At 30.8% G+C, this 16336-nt stretch overlaps 3 protein-coding genes across 3 annotated transcripts in view; 1 reads left to right on the forward strand and 2 right to left on the reverse strand.

Moving 5' to 3' along the window:
• Nucleotides 1-1243: 1243 nt before the first annotated feature.
• On the reverse strand, nucleotides 1244-2365 carry LOC127283124 (ATP-dependent DNA helicase pif1-like). Its single transcript, XM_051307808.1, has 2 exons — nucleotides 2037-2365; nucleotides 1244-1925 (listed from the first exon to the last, which is right to left on the reverse strand). The coding sequence occupies exons 1-2, from the start codon at nucleotides 2363-2365 to the stop codon at nucleotides 1244-1246; spliced, it is 1011 nt and encodes a 336-aa protein (XP_051163765.1).
• A 467-nt stretch (nucleotides 2366-2832) lies between these two features.
• Nucleotides 2833-8487, reverse strand: LOC127283125 (uncharacterized). Its single transcript, XM_051307809.1, has 2 exons — nucleotides 6747-8487; nucleotides 2833-2945 (listed from the first exon to the last, which is right to left on the reverse strand). The coding sequence occupies exons 1-2, from the start codon at nucleotides 8485-8487 to the stop codon at nucleotides 2833-2835; spliced, it is 1854 nt and encodes a 617-aa protein (XP_051163766.1).
• A 4472-nt stretch (nucleotides 8488-12959) lies between these two features.
• Nucleotides 12960-16336, forward strand: part of LOC127283126 (uncharacterized) — a 64343-nt gene continuing 60966 nt past the window's right edge. The window contains exons 1-3 of the mRNA XM_051307810.1: nucleotides 12960-12978; nucleotides 13426-13785; nucleotides 13918-15407. Coding sequence (XP_051163767.1) covers nucleotides 12960-12978; nucleotides 13426-13785; nucleotides 13918-15407 — 1869 coding nt within the window. The remainder of the gene's footprint in view (nucleotides 12979-13425; nucleotides 13786-13917; nucleotides 15408-16336) is intronic.

The raw sequence follows: 16336 nt of genomic DNA on the forward strand, positions 1-16336 counted from the left end.
TAAAAAAATTAATTAAATTTAAAAAAAAATAAAAACTAAAAAAATAGAAAGAAATACAAAATTAATACCTATTAATTAATATTTTTTATAAATACCGCATTTTATTTAATATGAAGTAACGTTCTTGAAATGTAATCATTCCAGATATTGACAAGAATTTGGTGTCCCTGGTCATTATTCACGAAAAATTTAAAAAGCCTTTTGTTTCTTTCTCCTACAATTTCTACGTCGCCCAATTTATCGACATAGCCTACAAATTCTCTGACAATTTTCAATTATAAAATTAGACCTTTTTATAATAAAAAAATTAATGAATAATAGTTTGATAAAAATATTTTTAAAAATAAAGATATATGTCAATTTTCTAATATAAAGGTTAACTTACACAGTTGAATCGAACATTTTAATTTTTTCAATCATTTCGTTGCTGGAATACGAGATCGGCCCAAAATTAAAATTAAAAAAAAAAATTAATTAAAATCTTCTCTTTGATCCATAATTAGTGGACTTTTCTTCTTGATTAGCTAGACAGTTTATATAGTCAAATCTAAAGATGGAAATAGTGTGTGATGATAACTTTTATAAACTGAAATTTGTTTATACATTATTACCATAGGAACTAAAACAAAATGCTTAATTATATTGAAGTTAGTCTGTAAACGAAAACAAACTTCCATTTTTTAAATTCCTCGAGAGATTTCGAATGCTTTTAAAATTCATTTTAATTTAAAAAATAAACAGAAATTGAAAATGAATTGAATATATGACTTGGATTTTCAAATTATTTTACAATTTTAATTTTCAATAACTACATTATTATTATTACATTTTTTGCAATAATCATTTTAATTAAATTTTTTCTATAAAAATATTTAATTATAAATAATAATAAATAAAATATAAAAACGAACACAATAATTTATCGAGTCTTATTTGTTTTGTAAATAAAAAAAAACTACATAAATATATTCAAGAAAAAATTATTTAAATCCAATAAATAGCATATGTTTTTGTGTACATATTGTCTGAATATGTAATGCTGTGAATGGTTCAAAAAATTGAGATAAACGAAATCTTAGTAAAATATCTATAATGTCAGTGAGCCTTCCTCATCGTTTTACATAAGGCAATAGGACTTATTTCTTACATCGTTAATCTAAGCTTATAAATATAATTCTCGATAAACATAATTTTTTACATATTTTGTATTTCTGTTATTTCCCAAATATACTTTTAAAGCATTTCATTTTCGAACACGTGAACATGCGACGTATAATTGGCCACGATTAAAAACATCTTTGCGCAAATCTATACCAATATTCGTAAATGTTTGCCCTTGCGACTTATTTATCGTCATTGCAAAGGCTAATTTAACAGGGAATTGTCTTCGTTTAAACGTAAATGGATTAACATTTTCACAGTAAAGAGTAATTCGATTTATAAACACAATGTCTCCAAATTTATCACCTGTTAAAATTTTGCATCGCAATAAATTATCTGTAAGTTCTAAAACAAGCAATCTTGTGCCATTGCACAAACCTTTATTAATTCTCAAATTTCTAATAAGCATAATTATGCTATTAACTCGTAATCGCAATTCATGAAGAAGAAGACTTGGAGGCGATAAACTGTTTAAATATTCTGGTAAAATAATTTCGTTAAAACTATTGCTGTCATTATTTTCAACTGTATCGATACTTGTGTAAATTCTTTCAGTTGTAGTGTCTAACAGTTGGACGACTCTCTCATTAAGTTCATTGACATCAGCATTTCTTGCAGATAATATTGCACATTCAGAAATTTCATCAAATTTCTTATCTCTAATTAATTTACCATAAATGTCATTAACTATATCTGAATTCACATTTGCAATAATTTGTTTTGGAATTTTTACATTGTCATTTGCGTCATTCAAAGTGCCATTCCTTAAATTTAACAAGAAATTTGAAAATTCAACTTCTTCTGGCAAGACACACAAATTTTCAGTTAAAGGAAATATTTTAAAATATTTCCAGAAGAAACTAAATTTTATTGACAAATTAATGATTTCAGTTTTAGTTTCATTCTCCTTGATGGGCAAAAGTTGCCTAAAATTGCCGCCTAAAACAACAATTTTTCCACCAAATGCTATATCATTTTTCATTATGTCGCGCAAAGTTCGATCCATAACTTCTAAAGCAAATCGTGGAGCCATAGGTGCTTCGTCCAATATAAATATATCAACATTTTTCAAATACTGACCTTCTTTTGATTGAACTTTAATACTCGACGTAGAATCAGAAAATAAAGGAACTGGCAATCCTAAGGTTTTATGTACCGTTTTTCGATTTGGGAGAAGAGTAGCTGCTATCCCTGTAAAAGCCATTGTACAAACCTGCTTTTCTTTGCTCTTTAAAAAATACCATAAGGTAGTGTAAACAAAAGTTTTACCAGATCCTCCTGGTCCATCGACATAAAAACATGTACCTTGGGATGTTAAACATTAGCCACGGGTGCCAAGATTGTCGAAACAATTTCTTTCTGGTCTTTGTTAAGTTTTTCAAACTGTTGTATGCCGATTCGCAAAGCATCTTCACATGACATATTATCACTTACTTCAATAAAATTTTCAACTTCACGCGTACCCGAAAAGTTGGATATGCTCCATCCCTCGGCTAGTAACATTGAATTTAAATCCGCATAAGCTTTGTTTTCACCTTGTATCAATCCAAATTGCCTCACATAATCTTCTGACATTGATTGTTTAAACTGTTCCCACAGTTCGTTAGGATAAAGAGGATTACAGTGAATTAGAATACGAACACACAGTCTACGAAGACTTCGTGGCATCATCTAAACTGCCCAGGTGAAAATGATCCTCACGAATGACGTGTGGAATTCGTCCGGAATTCGTCCAAATTTCCTTAAGAATTCGTTTAGAATTCGTTCAGATTTCCTGTCGAATTCTGGAAACAGAATTCGTCCATAATTTAATCGGAATTCGTGCGACTTTGATAAGAAAAACGAATACAAAAAAATTTTCTCTTAAATTTCCGACCGAATTTCGTACGGTATTCGTGCGAATTGCTAACGAATATTTTAAGAACAGTTCGTGCGGATTCCTATAAGAAATTGATAGAAATTCCGAACGGAAATTTGGATGAAAAAATTTTTAAAAAAAATATTCGCCCACTTTTCCGACCGAATAGTGCGCGGTAATCGTACGAATTACTAACAAATTCTTTAAATAATCTTCGTGTGGATTCCTATAAGAAATTGATGGGAATTCCGAACGGAATTTTCGCTGAAAAATTTTTTTAAAAAAATATTCGCCCCCTTTTCCGACCGAATAGTGCGCGGTATTCGTTAGAATTACTAAGGAATTCTTTAAATAAACTTCGTGTGGATTCCTATAAGAAAATGATAGGAATTCCGAACGGAGTTTTGGGTGAAAAATTTTTTTAAAAAAATATTCGCCCACTTTTCCGACCGAATAGTGCGCGGTATTCGTACGAATTACTAACAAATTCTTTAAATAAACTTCGTGTAGATTCCTATAAGAAATTGATAGGAAATCCGCAAGGAATTCTAGCTGAAATTTTTTTTTTTAAATATTCGCCCACTTTTCCGACCGATTAGTTCGCGCTATTCGTACGAATTACTAACAAATTCTTTAAATAAACTTCGTCTGGATTCCTATAAGAAATTGATAAGAAATCCGCAAGGAATTTTGGCTGAAAAATTTTTTTTTAAAAATATTCGCCCCCTTTTCCGACCGAATAGTGCGCGGTATTCGTACGAATTACTAAGAAATTCTTGAAATAAACTTCGTGTGGATTCCTATAAGAAATTGATAGGAAATCCGCAAGGAATTTTGGCTGAAAAATTTTTTTAAAATAATATTCGCCCACTTTTCCGACCGTATAGTGCGCGGTATTCGTACGAATAACTAACAAATTCTTCAAATAAACTTCATGTGGATTCCTATAAGAAAATGATAGGAATTCCGAACGGAATTTTGGGTGAAAAATTTTTTTTAAAAAATTTATTTGACGGAATTCCATGTGGAATTAATATCAATTAATTTCTAATGAGAATTCGCACGGCATTCATTAAAAAAATTTGTTAATATTTCGCACGAATACCGCGCACTATTCGGTCGGAAAAGTGGGCGGATATTTTTTTAAACAAATTTTTCTGCCAAAATTCCGTTCGGAATTCCCATCAATTTCTTATAGCAATCCACACGAAGTTTATTTAAAGAATTCCTTAGTAATTCGCACGAATACCGCGTAATATTCGGTCGGAAAAGTAGGCGAATATATTTATAAAAAAAATTTTCATCCAAAATTCCGTTCGGAATTCCCATCAATTTCTTATAGCAATCCACACAAAGTTTATTTAAAGAATTCCTTAGTAATTCGCACGAATACCGCGTAATATTCGGTCGGAAAAGTAGGCGAATATATTTTTAAAAAAATTTTTCAGCTAAAATTCCGTTCGGAATTCCCATCAATTTCTTTTAGGAATCGACACGAAGTTTATATAAAGAATTCCTTAGTAATTCGCACGAATACCGCGCACTATTCGGTCGGAAAAGTGGGCGGATATTTTTTTAAACAAATTTTTCAGCTAAAATTCCGTTCGGAATTCCCATCAATTTCTTTTCGGAGTCAACACGAAGTTTATATAAAGAATTCCTTAGTAATTCGCAGGAATACTGCATACTATTCGGTCGGAAAAGTGGGCGGATATTTTTTTAAACAAATTTTTCATCCAAAATTCCGTTCGGAATTCGTATCAGTTTCTTATAGGAATCCACACAAAGTTTATTTAAAGAATTCCTTAGTAATTCGCACGAATACCGCGTAATATTCGGTCGGAAAAGTAGGCGAATATATTTTTAAAAAAATTTTTCATCCAAAATTCCGTTCGGAATTCCCATCAATTTCTTATAGCAATCCACACGAAGTTTATATAAAGAATTCCTTAGTAATTCGCACGAATACCGCGCACTATTCGGTCGGAAAAGTGGGCGGATATTTTTTTAAACAAATTTTTCAGCTAAAATTCCGTTCGGAATTCCCATCAATTTCTTTTCGGAATCAACACGAAGTTTATATAAAGAATTCCTTAGTAATTCGCACGAATACCGCGTAATATTCGGTCGGAAAAGTGGGAGGATATTTTTTTAAAAAAATTTTTCAGCCAAAATTCCGTTCGGAATTCCCATCAATTTCTTATAGGAATCCATACGAAGTTTATTTAAAGAATTCCTTAGTAATTTGCACGAATACCGCGCAATATTCGGTCGAAAAGTAGGCGAATATATTTTTAAAAAAAATTTTCATCCAAAATTCCGTTCGGAATTCCCATCAATTTCTTATAACAATCCACACGAAGTTTATATAAAGAATTCCTTAGTAATTCGCACGAATACCGCGCACTATTCGGTCGGAAAAGTGGGAGGATATTTTTTTAAACATATTTTTCAGCCGAAATTCCGTTCGGAATTCCCATCAATTTCTTATAACAATCCACACGAAGTTTATATAAAGAATTCCTTAGTAATTCGCACGAATACCGCGCACTATTCGGTCGGAAAAGTGGGAGGATATTTTTTTAAACATATTTTTCAGCCGAAATTCCGTTCGGAATTCCCATCAATTTCTTATAGGAATCCACACGAAGTTTATTTAAAGAATTCCTTAGTAATTCGCAGGAATACTGCATACTATTCGGTCGGAAAAGTGGGCGGATATTTTTTTAAACAAATTTTTCATCCAAAATTCCGTTCGGAATTCGTATCAGTTTCTTATAGGAATCCACACAAAGTTTATTTAAAGAATTCCTTAGTAATTCGCACGAATACCGCGTAATATTCGGTCGGAAAAGTAGGCGAATATATTTTTAAAAAAAATTTTCATCCAAAATTCCGTTCGGAATTCCCATCAATTTCTTATAGCAATCCACACGAAGTTTATATAAAGAATTCCTTAGTAATTCGCACGAATACCGCGCACTATTCGGTCGGAAAAGTGGGCGGATATTTTTTTAAACAAATTTTTCAGCTAAAATTCCGTTCGGAATTCCCATCAATTTCTTTTCGGAATCAACACGAAGTTTATATAAAGAATTCCTTAGTAATTCGCACGAATACCGCGTAATATTCGGTCGGAAAAGTGGGAGGATATTTTTTTAAAAAAATTTTTCAGCCAAAATTCCGTTCGGAATTCCCATCAATTTCTTATAGGAATCCATACGAAGTTTATTTAAAGAATTCCTTAGTAATTTGCACGAATACCGCGCAATATTCGGTCGAAAAGTAGGCGAATATATTTTTTAAAAAAATTTTCATCCAAAATTCCGTTCGGAATTCCCATCAATTTCTTATAACAATCCACACGAAGTTTATATAAAGAATTCCTTAGTAATTCGCACGAATACCGCGCACTATTCGGTCGGAAAAGTGGGAGGATATTTTTTTAAACATATTTTTCAGCCGAAATTCCGTTCGGAATTCCCATCAATTTCTTTTAGGAATCCACACGAAGTTTATTTAAAGAATTCCTTAGTAATTCGCACGAATACCGCGCACTATTCGTTGGGAAAAGTGGGCGAATATTTTTTTAAAAATATTTTTCAGCCTAAATTCCGTTCTTAAAAACTTACTGCGCCTTTTACTGATAATAATAATAATCGCAAATAAAACAGTTCAACTAGCGCTGGATTAACTGAATACATTCGTCCTATAACGTTAAATTTACTTTCACGTGGTTTCCATTGAGATACAGTTTTGCCATCTATTTTTTCTTTTTTGAAAGTATAGTGTAAAGGAATGTCAGTATAATAATAATTTCTAGCATTCGGATCACGAGTATTTAATGCAAAATAATCAAGCAACATAGTTACTTGATTCAAAACTGATTCGATTTCATTGCCAGTCATTTTGTCATCGATTGCTATATTTTGTTCGTTTGGTAAATGAACAGGTAAACGACAAATAGAGTGACTCTTTTCTTGTAAATTTTTATTCAAAATCCGCCTTACAGCCTCAACTGGTCCTACATATCGCGTTTCTACAAAATCTTTAATTTCATCATGATTGATTTCTCCAATCTCGATGGCAGAAGCATTATGACCTTTGTATATATATTTATACAAATATTTTGCAGATTTTTGACCATCTATAACAATTTCTACATTGATATAAGCTCTTAATAGTAATAATAGAATGGGACAATAAGGTACTACATATCGATTGTCGACTACATAATTACTAGTTCGATTGTAAGTGATACCTTTGTTTCTTCTGCAATATCTAACGCCTTCATTTTCGTTTATTGTTGTGGTTTCGCAAAATTCCTTAGGATAATTTTTAGAACATTTTTCGTTTACCACACACCAATCACCACAAGGTCCATGAATCATATTTTTCATAACGATTTCATGTAAATCAGGATTGAGTTTTGGATCAGGAATTTCTGATGAAATATAGCGATCTACTTTTTCTGAAGTCTTTATTTTACAGTTTGGTTTCAAAATAATTAATAAGTGAATGTGTGGCAATCCTCGTTTCTCAAATTCTATTACGTACACGAAAGATAGAACTTCTCCAAAAAATCTTTGTCGAACAATTAGATCCATTAAATACTTAACTTTTAAACTGAAAACTCGTGCCACAAGATCAGGTCGATCTACTGCTGTCTGGCTTTCGCATAAGTTTTCTCTTATTTTTCTCCAATTAGGATTGCAAGTCATTGTAAGAAATATATCTGGCTTCCCATGTTTTCTAACAATGGCCATCAAGTCTTGATAATGTTGCATCATGTTTCGAGGAGAACCAATGAACGTTGATGGTAATATAACCATTTTTCCAACATTTGTGTTATTTTGATTTGCAGAATTTTGCATATAATCTATTAATCCCTGATATGAATCAATTCTTAATTTTTTCTGATTTGCTTTGCAATATTCTAATCTATCTCTTTCTATTTTCACATAAAAATCGACTAACCACTGTTGAAACAATCGATCATATAATAAATATAGATTAAACTCACTGTCGCGTATTGCAGTTCTATATTTAACATAGTCTCCTCTGCTAACACGTTTGTCGATATTTACACGTTTTAGATTGCAATGCCATCCTTGATTACCATGAGGATAAAATAATGGATAAATCATGGGTTCGACATTAGGATCCATGCTACTTACGTACTGTAAAGTTTTAGTATTAATATTTCGTATAACAATATACAATTCAGGAATATCACCATCAGCAGATGTTGAAAAAACAGCAGCTACCTCATTGGTTCTCTGAAGGTTATACCTATTGCGATCCATTCCTGGTTTCAAAGTAAATAATAATTGTACTTCTGGCATTGTTTCATTATTTTCCATTGCTTTCTGACGCTGAATTTCAATTTCTTCACCCATCATTTGGTAAGATTTAGCTAATATATTATGATCACGCATCATGTTTTCTAGAATTTGTAAAAGATTCATATTTACGTCAATGGTACCTGAACGATAATTTATCGCTTCAAGAGCATCGACAATAAATAATTGTCTAAAACTTGGATTCTCGCTTGGTTCAGGATATAACGCGGTATTTAATAAGTAATAAATTTGTCCCTGAATTTTATAACAAAATAGACCAGGTCTTTGAGATTGCAAATTAACTAAATTCGTATTGAAAGAAGCAAATGCAAATGAATTATTTATACTTGGGATATTCTTGAATAAGTTTGGTGACAACGCATGAGTTTTTAAAAACAAAGATTTTAATTCTGGAGGAAATTCTGGTAATGAATCAAGAAACACTTCTCTATAACTACAACAATCATTAAATGAATTCCCTTTCCCAACTTTTTCACCGATAAAATGCTTTGTATTGCAATGAATACATAATTCATTGATTTCTCCTAAATAATTTTCAGAAATGGTATTACTTTCGCTATCAATGAAAGTATCGACATTAAACAATCCTTTTTGACGAGCTGCATAATGTTTTGTTCGTTCTCCTCGGGAAAACGAAGAACTATCTTTGTTGTTTACATGCAAAACTTCACTTTGCGATAATGAATCTACTCTTATAGCGCCAGCTACATTTTCAGAACATCCAGAAATATTTTTATTTTTTAATTTTTGACGTCTTAACCTTTGATTTTCAGAATTTCTTTCTCATCGCATTCGCTGATATTCTTCCTCTTCTTCAGGACTACGCTGAATTTTCCTTCGTGGCATTTTAAAAATCCAACACTTCATTTAAACTTAATTAACCCCTTGGCTGTCGACAAGATTTTCACTGTTTGGGCTAAAAGTTTGTTGAAAATTTTAACTGATGTCAGGTTTGGAATCAGCGACCCCGAAAACCCCCGAGTAACCAGTTTGAGGAATATTTAAGATTTTTTTAATTACTTTTTTTAAGTTGCGCATATATACGTCAAGTGCACTCTTGTCCAGTTTTAGTTTTGCGCATATATGTGTCAGCGACAGGCAACGGGTTAAAACACAAAAAATTGCTTTTATTTGTAATTTTTTTTGTAATTTGTGATTTTTTATATCGCGACTATAAATTAATTAAAAAATAATTAGAATCCAGATTATCGTACTTGATTATCAAATCCTTAATCTAAATCATGAAATTATCATAAAATCATCGTCATTTATCATCATAATTATCATAATCAATAAATAAAAAATTATGTAATTAATTATTTTCTGTTTATTACTATTATTGTTTTTCATTATCATAATAATAAACCTTTTATTTTATTTATATTTATAATTATTGCTTATTGTCATAATTTCTGTTTTGTATATTGTATAATAATTTTATATTTTTTTATTGGAAAAACTTATTTAAAAATATTCTAGAAACAAAAAATGTTAATTTAAACAATTACTATTTTTTAAATTATATTTTCAATTAAAAATAATAAAATAAAAGAATTTAAATGTTCAAATTTAGTATCTATTTTTATTTAGAATAAAAATTATTTTCAAAGGCTTACCTTCAATTAATACCACTAAAATTGTTTCATAATGACATTCACTAATTCAAATAAAAATCATAAATAAAATAAATAAATCAGATTCACATTATATCATCACTCTTATAAAATGAAAAAAATTTATATTACGAATCATATTATTACATATATAATTAAATGAAGCAGAAATAGAATAATTATTATAATATTATGTTTAATGCCAAATATTAAGACCATTCTATTTTGACATTTTACATTTATTGAGTTTGACATAAGTAAACAAACCATATTCAGAGATGTGGAAAATGTTAACGAACCAATCAGGTTTTCGACAACAATGTGTTCGATATCTCGTCAGTACTACTTTTTAGGATAGGATACCTGCACGGAAAATGCGATTTCGGGGGTCGGCGGCAGAAGTCTGAAATAGACTATTCCTCGATGTGTCATGCGATGGTGGGGAAATGTTCATTGCTCCCACTAGTATGAGAAATAGGTGAAAAAAGTGACATATGCTAGAGAAATCAACGCCAGCTGCAGGAAAATGTTAAATCTAAACTAGCGCCAACTAGCAGATATCGGTGCAACTAACATAGTCCGCGTTGATATCGCAGCGATAAATCGACGTATCGTTTCATTTCATAACTAACTTTATGTTGACACATAACCTAAAAGTAACGTGTGTGTTTAATTTTAGTTCTTCTATTCTACATTGTGTACTTATGAAATTTTTATATCTTTTGAGTTGGTTTTTTATAGTTAGGGGACTTCGCACCCCTCTCCGGGGTTCCACCCCTGGGCCCCGTCTGGTGTAAACCCCCGGAACCCCCCTTTCCCGCATCGAAAAAAAGTTTCCGGTGAAACACTCTAATAAGTAATAGTCACTCTTGAATTTTACAAAAATTAATTTTTTTAAATATTGATCAAAATATTCATACCAAGCTCGCGGACTTTATTTCAACCCATATAGTGCCTTTTTTAATTTACACCGTTTTCCAGTATTGTCCGCATATCCTTGGAGTTGTTCCACAAATACTTCTGATTTTACTCGACCATTTAGAAAATCTGTTTCTACGTCTAATTTAAAAATTCTTAATTTATTCTGGCCATAATATGATAACAATAATTTCAATTTCTGAATTCTAGCAACTAGTAAATACAAGTCTTCTTTCTTTCGATTACCAGATTGTTTTGTGAAAACACATCTTAGATCTAATACTTCAATATTTTTATTTGGTTTCTCGACAAGGTCCCAAGTTTTATTATTACTCAAAATATTTATTTCTTTTTCCATGGCTTCATTAATCATCCAATAGAGTAAAGAAATACTTTGAATCATCAAAACATGGTGTTTTATGCGGTCCATTTAAACCAGAAAGTACTATCTCTAGAATTTTTTTTAGATGAGTTGGTTCTAAAACATTCGGTAGACCGTCTACCAATTTGTATTTGCACATGTGACTTAAATAATTAAAGTTTATGTTCCCTTGTATTCTATGTAGTTTTTCGTTCTGTATTAAATTTTCTTTCTCAATAATAAAGCTACTCACTTCATAAGGCCCATTCTCTTTACAAGCAATCTCAATCAAATTTTTATTTTTATCATAAATTTCTGCCGTTTGATCAATCGCGTTGATTTTATTTTTATCAGTTACTCTCGCAAAACTAAATAAATTCTTGTCCATTTCTTTCACATAAAATACATTGGATATTATTATTTCTACTCTTGTTTTATTAGTCATAGAATACGTATAAACTTTTCTAACTTTTGTTATTTTTAAATTCGACCGTCTCCGACTTTAACATTAACAGGATTTTTTAAGATCAAAAATTCACCAAAATAAAAATTATCATTAATTATATAATCTGAACATCCGCTATCTAATATTCAATCTATTTTATTTGAATTACAATTGTAGATATTAACATCATTTTCAATACAATTGTTACTTACAATTTTTGTCAAAAACGAATATTTGACATTTCCAAAGCCTCTGCCTTTTTTCCTCGTGTAGTAGGATGGTGTTGATTGTGCTGTGGAGTCAGCAGATTTCATATACCTTTTCGCCACAGAGTTTTACAACTTCTTATCATACGGTCTGGCTTGTTACAACCATAACAAATCACATCTTGTTTATTTTAAACGCACTAACTTTTCTTTTACTTGAGTCACATAGTTATTTTTCTTTTCAAAAATTCACAATTTCTGTCCTTTTCTTTCATGGCATCGATTAGATCACCAATATAGATTAGCGAGTCCGGCAGAGTTTTAAGCATGTAGTTTAACTATTATTGTTCGTTGACTTTCCCGCCAGCGCTTTTCAGTTCATTATTTGTTTTTCTCTTTGTGAAAAACGTCCTCGAGTCTTCATAATCTTTTAGCTTTAATTTATACAATTGATTTCTAATACAGATTTATAATGCCGTTGACTCCTTTAGGTAGAGTTGATCGAATTTTTTTATAATTCCAAATGCCGTGTTCTTATCGCCAACAAACTTTAACTGGTCATTAGATACACTTCGGTAAATTGCTTTTAGGTTCCATATATAGTTCATTTTCCATTTAAAATAATTAAATTGTTAATAAATCAGCAACCATGTGCTCATTTAACCTCAACTTTCCATGTGCACTCACTTTTTAATCCTGGTGCATCTGCCCTTTTTAAAGATCCCATTTGTATAAAATTAACTTCCAACACACAATGCTCCATTTGAGTTTATAATTTCACAAAATGTTTTTCATCTTGTCCAATGCTAATATTATATTTTATCAGTTCAAAAGGGCACATGAAAAATAAAAAATATTCACTCTAGACCCACCGAACCACGCTCTGCTACCATGTTAGAATTATTATTGTTCGTTGACTTTCCCGCCAGCGCTTTTCAGTTCATTATTTGTTTTTCTCTTTGTGAAAAACGTCCTCGAGTCTTCATAATCTTTTAGCTTTAATTTATACAATTGATTTCTAATACAGATTTATAATGCCGTTGACTCCTTTAGGTATTTTAATAAATGTAACATGGTTTTATTTAACAGTAAATGGTAATAATAATATTTATTTAATATATTAGAAAATAACTTGACCTATAGCCTATTACAATATTCTCTAGCATTGTGCTCGGCGATGTGTATACTTTTAGACTGACTCTTTCTTGAAGTACAATCATCTTTTGTATACTAATTTATTGCGTGCGCATATTTACACATACGATATCAAAAGTAAGCAGATATTTACTTTTCATATTCTAAAAATCCCATGTAGGATATCCCTGGGGTATCCAAATTTCGATTACGTGGGCTATCTCAAGGATATCGCGGGATAGGATATCCCTTGCTGTGAGGGAGGGGTCTTTTTAAATTTATTATCAGTATTGTATCTGTACTGTTGTTTTTATTTTAAATTACCCAGTTACTTTTATTAATTTTATAAAATTTATTATTTTCAAGGTTACTACAATGACTTTGATCTGCACTTCAACAAAAAATTTTCGGACACATGTACAGAGGAAGGCTTTCTTTCTGATCCATTAGACTGCAGAATATTTTATCGATGCATAAATTGGGGTAATAGCAAACCGCTAACTAGTTTTAAATTTAAATGTGGCATTGGAACAGTATTTTCCAGAAGCATGGGAAATGTATGCGTACCTCCTAGTGAAAGTGAAAGAACAGACTGTGCTGAATCAGAAAACAAAATAAAGCTTGATTTACAACAACCTTTCATACCTACTTTACTAAACAACAATGAAATACCACATGATATGTTACATAGATGTAGTCAACCATGGTCATTTTCTAAAGAAGAATGTAAATATTTATTTTCTAATAGAAATATTGAAAAAAAGTATTTGCCTGTGACCCATTATCCTAGTCAGTTTAATAAATTTAAATCTTTTCGTCCAAATGATGAGATTATTCATAATAATGAAAATGTAATAGACAGATCGGAAATATTGCCTCTAACATCCGACAATAATTTGATGGGAGAAATTTCTGATGCTTGCTCTCATGAAGGATTTTTTTCTGACTTAAAAGATTGCCGAAAGTTTTATCGATGTGTTCCAGACCAATTCGGTTATAGAAAATTTACATTTTATTGTGCTCATGGTACAGCGTGGAATCAAAGCGAACAAACTTGCAATTATGTTACTCAAGTTTTAACATGTCATTTTAGTAATAATATACTAACTGAAAGCAATTTTCAAACCTTAGAAGAGAATATGGTGACATCTACTTTTTATCCTATTAAAAATACTATTAATATGGATATAACTAGATATAAGAATAAAAAATTGACGACATTACGGTATTCGCTATCATCATCTAAACATAACGAGAGTAATGGTATCGATTCTATTAACAGTAATATTACAACATTCAATGAATCGTGTTTTTTTAATTGCGAATTTAATAATGGTATTGTTTGTAACAATCCGGGATTTTATGTTCATCCTACAAAATGTAATAAATTTTATCGTTGCGTTGACAACGGAAATGGATTTAATATATACTATTTTGACTGTCCACCTGGAACAATATTTGATCCTAGTCTTAATGTCTGTAACTATCCTGAATCAATTTATCCACCTAGAAAATGCAAACAACATATTTTCACGTCTATTGAACCATCTTCAACAAATTCTGTATTTACAACATTGAAATCTCAAGAGGTGACAACAACAGCATCCATCACAGAATACACAACTTCAAAAACAGAAATTAATTCTTCTGTATTAACAACAGATGTGTCGAAATCAGAGTCTTTCACAGATGAATCTTATTTGTCTACAGAGAAAATATCATCTTTTTCTACGATATCAAGTTCTGAAAAAGTAGAAATTGAAGAATTATCAAACACAGTAACAACTAACAATTATAAAACTACTTCACAGATTTTTGATACTTCAATTTCAACAGAGATAGATAAAATGACTGATACTACAAGAGGTTTAACAATAAAAGAAACTACTATAATGAGAACAGCAATGCCAGTGGAAAAATCAACTTTTTCAGAATTAATGGCAACAACGACAGCAGATGTTAAAACAACACCAAAATACAACGTGGAAATGTCTACTGGTGTAACAGAATCAGTCACAAAATTTGAAGAACTCGCAACAAATGGACTTTTACCTTCCGAAAATGATTTTTCTAACTGTCCAATTTCTTCAAACCTTACTGATGAACAAGTGCTTCTAATATGTCCAACAGGATTTAAGCGTCATCCTAAGTTCTGCAATATTATTTACCAGTGTACTACAGAAGACAACTCACAAATTAAGCTTTTAACACTTCGTTGTCCTGAAAATACCATTTTTGATGAAACTAAAGTACAATGTGTTCCAGAATCTGAAAGTTCCCAACCTTGTAAGGGATCTATCAACTATGACAGAACTTATCGACGATCAGATAGCAAACGTTTATTAAATGTAAGTATTGATTTTACTGTCAAGAATTTATTATACTGGTCAAAAAAATTTAGATATTTCTAGCTAAAAGAGTAAAATACTGTTCATTTTTACAGTATTTTTCATATAAAGTACGAATATTTAAGTTAAGTTTTCCCATCACATCTAAAATATAAAAAAGGTGTTAAAATGTCAAAAAATGACATTTTTGTCACTTTTTGAGTCTCTTTAAAAACAAAAAACGTGTAGTAAATAGCTCAAATATGACTTCATTGAGAATTTATACCTTTAATTGTAGTACTAAAAAGCAAAAAACCATGTAACAATATTTCAAAAGTCCTGTTGGTCATTTTTTCAAAAAATCATTCGTTTCAAGGCCATGAAACGATTTATAAATTATTCTGCTTATTGCAATCAGATATGAATGAAATTGATAAGGCGTTGTCCGCAGTGGCGAGACAGCCGGTGTGGCGAGACATTAGGATATTTCAGACAGCTGAACTGACTGTGCTGGCACTTCTGGTCTGAAAGTCAAGTTTTATTGTGCTTTAACTTTTCAATATGATACATACGTTTTTGATGTACGAAATATCGCTATACTGTTAATAACAGTTTCAAGATATTTTAAAAGTTTTATTTCCCATCGGTATAAGTGATAATATATAAAAATTTCCGGAATTTTCTGAAGGGTTAAATGTTTTGAGTCTTTAGTATTTAAGTTTCCTTCAAAATTTCCAGAGCACTATGAATTATTGATCGATGCATAGGATTGTACATCGTCATTACCGAAAAATGCTGTTTCCGCATTGGCGAGACACTTGTTGTCGGCAGTGGCTTTTTTATATCTAATAATATTGTACATGTCCTAATGAATTTGATATAATTTTTGTACGTTTTGTCGACAATATTTTTCATAACTATAGTTTAAATTGAAAAAGATGAACTGGAAG

This window comes from Leptopilina boulardi, unplaced genomic scaffold (assembly GCF_019393585.1).
Source record: "Leptopilina boulardi isolate dan_hultmark-lab unplaced genomic scaffold, ZJU_Lbou_2.1 LbouV2_308, whole genome shotgun sequence".
Lineage (NCBI taxonomy): Eukaryota > Metazoa > Arthropoda > Insecta > Hymenoptera > Figitidae > Leptopilina > Leptopilina boulardi.